The 8,448-nt window shown below is 34.9% G+C and overlaps 1 protein-coding gene across 1 annotated transcript; it reads left to right on the top strand.

The window, feature by feature from the left end:
* Positions 1-5,016: 5,016 nt before the first annotated feature.
* On the top strand, positions 5,017-6,831 carry LOC139840180 (uncharacterized). Its single transcript, XM_071830408.1, has 2 exons — positions 5,017-5,224; positions 5,904-6,831. The coding sequence occupies exon 2, from the start codon at positions 5,931-5,933 to the stop codon at positions 6,627-6,629; it is 699 nt and encodes a 232-aa protein (XP_071686509.1). The 5' UTR covers positions 5,017-5,224; positions 5,904-5,930; the 3' UTR covers positions 6,630-6,831.
* Positions 6,832-8,448: the final 1,617 nt, after the last annotated feature.

Below are 8,448 nucleotides of genomic sequence, written 5' to 3'. Positions count from 1 at the left end.
ACATGAGATTATGATAAGTAAGTATCTCCATAAGTATATTAACAATGAGTTATATACATATAAACAAGACTACTAACTTAAGGATTTCGAAACGAGACATATATGTAACGATTATCGTTGTAACGACATTTAAATGTATATATATCATATTAAGATATATTAATATATCATAATATCATGATAATATAATAATTTAACATCTCATTAGATATAATAAACAATGGGTTAACAACATTAATTGAGATCGTTAACTTAAAGGTTTCAAAACAACACTTACATGTAACGACTAACGATGACTTAACGACTCCGTTAAAATGTATATACATGTAGTGTATTTAGATGTATTAAAATACTTTTGGAAGACTTCAAGACATATATCAAAACACTCATACTTAACGAAAATGGTTACAGTTACTTTCCCATTCTTTTCTTTCATCAAGAATTCTAGTCGTATTCTTACCCGTATTATACACAGCTTCAAAACGTACTTACTATGGGTATATACCAATAGGAACTAGCATGGGATTCCAATCTTGATTATGTCATGTATGACTAATCAATTTTAACTTCTACCATGAGCTAGTCAACTAACTAGAACTCCTTTTAACCCCACTCACCACTCACCAATTAACACTCATCATTCACTCCATTTCACTTCCAAATCTCTTTCTAATTCTCTCTCAACACACCCACACTATTATGAACGTATTTTTCCAGTAGTTAATCATCATCTTCATCAAAAATCACTTCAAGAATCAAGCTATAATCATCATAGGAAGAACACTTCAAGAATACTTCAAAAATCCCTTCAAGTTTACTAATTTACTTCCAAGCTTTCTAATCCATTCCAAGTAATCATCTAAGATCAAGAAACCTTTGTTATATACAGTAGGTTATCTTTCTTATTCAAGGTAATATTCATATTCAAACTTTGATTCAATTTCAATAACTATAAACTATCTTAATTCGAGCAAAAATCTTACTTGAACTTGTTTTTGTGTCATGATCCTACTTCAAGAACTTTCAAGCCATCCAAGATCCTTTGAAGCTAGATCATTTCTTGTCACTTCCAGTAGGTTTACCTACTAAACTTGAGGTAGTAATGATGTTCATAACATCATTCGATTCATATATATAAAACTATCTTATTCGAAGGTTTAAACTCGTAATCACTAGAACATAGTTTAGTTAATTCTAAACTTGTTCGCAAACAAAAGTTAATCCTTCTAACTTGACTTTTAAAATTAACTAAACACATGTTCTATATCTATATGATATGCTAACTTAATGATTTAAAACCTGGAAACACGAAAAACACCGTAAAACCGGATTTACGCCGTCGTAGTAACACCGCGGGCTGTTTTGGGTTAGTTAATTAAAAACTATGATAAACTTTGATTTAAAAGTTGTTATTCTGAGAAAATGATTTTTATTATGAACATGAAACTATATCCAAAAATTATGGTTAAACTCAAAGTGGAAGTATGTTTTCTAAAATGGTCATCTAGACGTCGTTCTTTCGACTGAAATGACTACCTTTACAAAAACGACTTGTAACTTATTTTTCCGACTATAAACCTATACTTTTTCTGTTTAGATTCATAAAATACAGTTCATTATGAAACCATAGCAATTTGATTCATTCAAAACGGATTTAAAATGAAGAAGTTATGGGTAAAACAAGATTGGATAATTTTTTTCATTTTAGCTACGTGAAAATTGGTAACAAATCTATTCCAACCATAACTTAATCAACTTGTATTGTATATTATGTAATCTTGAGATACCATAGACACGTATACAATGTTTCGACCTATCATGTCGACACATCTATATATATTTCGGAACAACCATAGACACTCTATATGTGAATGTTGGAGTTAGCTATACAGGGTTGAGGTTGATTCCAAAATATATATAGTTTGAGTTGTGATCAATACTGAGATACGTATACACTGGGTCGTGGATTGATTCAAGATAATATTTATTGATTTATTTCTGTACATCTAACTGTGGACAACTAGTTGTAGGTTACTAACGAGGACAGCTGACTTAATAAACTTAAAACATCAAAATATATTAAAAGTGCTGTAAATATATTTTGAACATACTTTAATATATATGTATATATTGTTATAGGTTCGTGAATCAACGGTGGCCAAGTCTTACTTCTCGACGAAGTAAAAAATCTGTGAAAGTGAGTTATAGTCCCACTTTTAAAATCTAATATTTTTGGGATGAGAATACATGCGGGTTTTATAAATGATTTACAAAATAGACACAAGTACGTGAAACTACATTCTATGGTTGAATTATCGAAATCGAATATGCCCCTTTTTATTAAGTCTGGTAATCTAAGAATTAGGGAACAGACACCCTAATTGACGCGAATCCTAAAGATAGATCTATTGGGCTTAACAAACCCCATCCAAAGTACCGGATGCTTTAGTACTTCGAAATTTATATCATATCCGAAGGGTGTCCCGGAATGATGGGGATATTCTTATATATGCATCTTGTTAATGTCGGTTACCAGGTGTTCACCATATGAATGATTTTTATCTCTATGTATGGGATATGTATTAAAATATGAAATCTTGTGGTCTATTATTTTGATTTGATATATATATAGGTTAAACCTATAACTCACCAACATTTTTGTTGACGTTTTAAAGCATGTTTATTCTCAGGTGATTATTAAGAGCTTCCGCTGTCGCATACTTAAATAAGGACGAGATTTGGAGTCCATGCTTGTATGATATTGTGTAAAAACTGCATTCAAGAAACTTATTTTGTTGTAACATATTTGTATTGTAAACCATTATGTAATGGTCGTGTGTAAACAGGATATTTTAGATTATCATTATTTGATAATCTACGTAAAGCTTTTTAAACCTTTATTGATGAAATAAAGGTTATGGTTTGTTTAAAAATGAATGCAGTCTTTGAAAAACGTCTCATATAGAGGTCAAAACCTCGCAACGAAATCAATTAATATGGAACGTTTTTAATCAATAAGAACGGGACATTTCACACCTTGCGTCTACATAAAAACACACGCAAAGACGCAAGGGATACCTTGCGCCCATACCAGAACCTGTCTGTAAACAGATAACAGATAAACTATGCAACAATTTAGGATAGGCTAACATTTTAAAAATGTAACTAACCTGAATATGTAGGAGTTTAAGGTATTCAGACATTCCAAATGACTCGGCAGATGAACGCTTCCAAAAAAGAGCCCTCGGTACTCCATTCTTGTCAGTCTTTTTTGCAAACGGTTTAATGGTACGACGGTAAGACTCGAGAATCCAAATCTACAAATAAAAAAACAATTAGTTTAATTTATGTTACATCTTAAATATTAACATTAAATAACAAATATTCAACCATTTACCTTGAAATCCCACATAAATCCCGCCAAAGTGTACGCCTTTCCACTCTCTAATTGGCTTTCACGAATAACAAAGCCTTCACTAACCGCTTCGTAAGTTGGCTCCCAAATACGAGACCCCCATGGCTACTGATTAACACGCGATAACTCTTCGACTAGCCATAAAAACTTTTTATTCACAACATGGATCCCTTGTTTACCCATAAAACCTCTCTCTACAATCAAGATAATTGCTAATCGCACCACATCATCGTCACTAATACGGCTGTGATCAGATTTTAAAAGCATCTTTTCAACATCACTAATCAAAATATTTTGAGAATCTTTAAAACCCTTAAATAAACGTCGTCTAATAGGTGCGGTCTGGACGTCATAATTCTTCGGGATGTAATGTGCCATGTCCGTCCGGCTACTAAACAAAAAACCCGTCACAAGACAAAATTCACGGCGACCAAATCTAATCGAAAAATTGTTCTGAAAATGAAACCATATATCCTCATGCTCATCGGGGTACTTAAAATTATCCAGTCTTTCCGGCCACACACTCTTCCGTTGAAGCATGCAATGTACAAGCCCGAGATCATTACCAAAGTATTCTAGATCTAACCATGGACCAAACACGTTTCTTTAAACTTTTTAATTTGATTCTCAGTCATGACCTTCTTCACATCCCCTATAACGCTCAACTTATTCTTCATCGTTAACTTTCCTTCCACAAATCCCTGCATAAGTAACTTTAAAATCAGCAGAAAGTACAAGGACGCAAGGACGCAAGATAAAACTTGCGTCCGTTTAATAGACCAACGCAAGGACGCAAAGACATGTTTCTGGCGACACGCAAGGACGCAAATATAACCTTGCGTCCACTAACGATGCGTACGCAAGCACGCAAACTAGGCCTTGCGTCTGATTAATTTCCATAATTTTACGAGCAGTTTATGTATGTTTCACTCGACCATATAACCTAAAATACAGTTGCATGTCATAAAACAACGATTGTACTTCATTAAACACAAATACACCTCGAAGAGACATTTCATCGAGCAGTTGGTGTGCACATTTATACAATTCGCATCGAACCCAAAATAAACCGATAAAACACATAAATAACAAAGTAATCACTAACCTGGGCGCTCGCCATCGTAGAGAGGTTGATTCCTTGATTATTAGCTTGATTACCTCGTGAAAACCCGATTTATTTTGCGTGAAAACCCTAATACTTCGTGTAAACGCTTGTAGGCTAGAATAAGAGGTCACGGTGGTGGCAAGAGGGGTTAGGTGGTGGTGGAGATGATGAAGGAGGAGAATCTGGTAGTAGTAATGGAAGCGATGAAGAGGGTTTGCGTTTGTGCTTGCGTTTTTGCGAATTCCCTGTGTTACTGTTTATTTGCGTGTTTGCGAAGTCGGATGAAAGTGTGGAGTGACGGGTTTAAACATGTCATTTAACCGTGATTTTTTTAGAAAAATACGCAAGGACGCAAGGTCGCAAGGTACCTTGCGTCTTGCGAGGGCATTTTGTCAATTTTTTTTTTTTTGGGCTGTGGTCCAAGGGGTAAAAAATATTTGTGCATTTTGGTGATAAACACATTGAAGCTCCAAACCGGAAGCAAATATACCAAACCGGAAGCTCCAAGACAATTCTTCAAACAAAATCATTCAATTTCAATAATTCAATAAATAAAAGATTACCATTTACCAGTCAGAACAAATTCATTCACAATCATAGCCAGTTACAGCCATCCTCTGATTCTACGCCTCAATCAGCACGTTTTTTATTTTTCCGTACATCGCCGGTCGCCGATTGCTGTATCAATTTCGAAGATCCGTTCGGTAACTTTATCTCTTTGGATCCTAATTAACTTTATTATATTTACGTATTATTGAATTAAATGATGATCGAAATTGTGTTGTAATTTCATTTTTATTATTGATTTTATGGTTATTATATTCAGTTGACTTCTGTGTTCATGAAACCCTAGAAAGCTTGATTAACTTGTTCTTTTGTTTATTTAGGGTTTTCTAGATTTGAGATTTCATGTTAGGTGATTGAATTAGGGCTACTTCTTTATACATGATCTACTGGAGTACGACTTTAATTATAGTGTGTTAGCAATCAATACATGAATTTGTGTATTTGGATGGGTTACAGTTATTAAATTTCGCTTCAAACAAAAAAAACAAAAAAAAAAAAAAAAAAAAAAAAAAAAAACAGTTATTAAATTTAGGGTTAGGATAGGATTAATAATATTAAATAGAAAGCAAGGTAGGTTTAGAGATTCGCTGAAGCCTTAAAAATTTATAACAAGACGAAGCACGAAATATAACATTGATAACTTAGAGAATATAGAAGTTTTCTGTAGCTTTTTCGATGCTAACGAGCACTTCAGTACGATCCTCAATCTGTAAGTAAATGTACTTTTTACCTTGTTCTATGTGTGTGTCAGTGTGTGTGTTGATTCTAATACGGAGTAATTATTATTTATGGCTTTTATATTTTGGGTACTTATAGGGTGTTTGATAATTTGTGCTGAGAGAGATGTCAGCTGGGTTTGGGGAAGTGCCAAGCCCGTCAACCCATGGCCCGTTTACTGCAAACGATAACAATTCCAACAACGGTGATGCTGGAAATTTTGAGTGCAATATATGCTTTGATTTAGCGCAGGATCCGATTGTTACATTGTGTGGTCATCTTTTTTGCTGGCCTTGTCTTTACAAATGGCTTCACATTCATTCTCAATCACAAGAATGCCCTGTTTGTAAGGCTTTAATCGAAGAGGAAAAATTAGTGCCTTTATATGGAAGAGGAAAGAACTCAACTGATCCACGGTCAAAATCTGTTCCTGGTGTCGAGATTCCACATCGACCCGCTGGTCAGAGACCAGAAACTGCTCCTCCACCAGATAGAAATGCGTTTGGTCAACCTGGGTTTGGGTTTGGACCCATGGGTGGTTTTGGGCCTGCAATGACTGCAAGTTTTGGGAACTTCACTTTTTCGTTTGGTGGTTTGATTCCGTCATTCTTTAATGTGCAAATGAATGCGTTTACGGGTCATCCTATGTATGGAAACGCGGCTCATCCTCCAAATGCAGTGCCTGGATTTAACTTTGGTGGACATCATCATGCTCATGGACTCCATCAACAAAGAACTCACCAGCATGATACTGGTTTTAATGCAGCATCACCACTCCTAATTATTGGAATCATTTTTATCTTCGCCCTAGTGTGTTACGGGTAATTTACCAATCTGATTGAAAACTTGTTTGTATGATGTTATGTTTGACTTTTTTGATCTGAATAAAAAGTGTATGCTAGGATCAATATAATATTTTGTTCAAAATAATAAAAACTACATTCAAATGAGAAACCTGCTGGTTTTGGTTAAAGAAAGTCTCTCTTAAAAAACCGAGAGGTCAACTTCATCTTGTTGCCATCTTCAATCCAATCTACTCATCTCCCCTTTGTATATCTTTCGTATCAACATTGTTAATTGTTATTGGTTTCATCTGTATCCGATCTTTATTTACATCGTGAACTCATAATGCTGCATATAAGCACAAGACTGCTTGTTGTATAGCATGGTAGAGGGAGCATGCCCCGAGCACGCTTGTAATGGGACGTGCTGGGGAAGGTGCTCGGTGCCTTCACCTTTACGGTGCACGGGCGTTATCATTAATTTAATGTTTATATCAACCTTTTTCACTACTTTTTCAATCAACTTCCAATCGTATTTTGACACATCACCCCTTGACCCGACACTCTCCCCTAAACTCCTTCCTCACTACTTCCCTTGATCCCACCACCTTTGCCAAGCCACCGTTACCCCAAGAAATCTCATCGTTTTGTCACGTCACCACTACAAATAGTGTAAGGAGTTGAAGTGTAACTCCTATGACCTATCGGTAGGGTTCGTTTTCGGTAAGTCGTAGAGTGTGCTTGGTTCTGGTTTTCATTCTTCTTTTGTTTGGTTGGAAAAAGGAGTGTTCAGAGGTTTGGTTCTCGGTTTATTCGTTTTTGAAATTTTTAAAGGCAAAAGTGAAAATCGAAACCGAATTCAAATTCAAAAACCGAAATAGATTGAACCGAAAACCCAAATCGAATTTTCTTTGATTTCGGTTAAAAACCTGAAAAACCATAATCTAACCAAAATAATTACAACACATCGATCTTAAATTTGGCTTTCGATTGCAAAATCGGGTTGTCTATTCTATATATTAATAATTTAATAAGTATGTTATTAGTTGAAATTGACTTTGAAATTACACTAAATCATATGGCACTGAATATGCCAAATTGTTACCTGACAAACTTTGATAATTCATTCAAATAATCTTAAATCTTCTTTTATGTCTTTCATGAGGAAAAAGTTATTCTATGGAATGTGCCTTTCGTAGTGGCCTTCTTCTGCAGGCTTTTATCTGTCTTTAACTTGGTGGGGTCTTGGAGACCGCAAATGTATACGTAAAACTTTCCCATTTGCTTCCTTTTATAAGTGTTGATGAAATTCCACCATTAAAAAATAATGTATTGCGGAGTACCAATTAATATCTTTTCGGTAAATTTATCAATTTGAATATATCGCTACCTGTCTTACAAAGGGTATATGACTTTTTATTTGGGCATTACTCTTGTACCTTAGGAATGATACCCTCCATCATCTCCAAACTAGGTATAACTAAAAAGACATTATTAGATGGGCCGAGTATATATTTCGTGGTGACCCTTTCAATCAAGATGTTGAGGGTTCAAGTCTCGTCGTGGACATATTTCGTGGATTATTGTAATATTCGTGTAGAGAATTTGTGAGTTTGTCTTTCAAAATAAAATAAAAAAAGATGGGCCGAGGATAACATTGTTATCTTCGCTCCACACAAACCTATATTGTTGTTGGATGAGGGCCTACACTCACTCCTGTGGTATTGGAGACTTCAAAGCTGCTGAGGCTTTTATTAAAGTTCTCTTTACCTAATTTGAGGGTATGGAGCCATGTCGAGAGCAAAGCTCATTTTTTTCTCTCCCTAATATTGATAGATCAATGGCCATCAGGCCGTGGTTTC

Source organism: Rutidosis leptorrhynchoides, chromosome 4 (genome assembly GCF_046630445.1).
Source record: "Rutidosis leptorrhynchoides isolate AG116_Rl617_1_P2 chromosome 4, CSIRO_AGI_Rlap_v1, whole genome shotgun sequence".
Taxonomy (NCBI): Eukaryota; Viridiplantae; Streptophyta; class Magnoliopsida; order Asterales; family Asteraceae; genus Rutidosis; species Rutidosis leptorrhynchoides.
Note: the sequence above shows the minus strand (reverse complement) of the source record. Positions and strands in the feature narration are given on the sequence as shown.

What these genes read in the sequence shown, in the direction of transcription:
- LOC139840180 (XM_071830408.1), top strand. Translation starts at nt 5,931, where the DNA reads ATGTCAGCTGGGTTTGGGGAAGTGCCAAGCCCGTCAACCCATGGCCCG.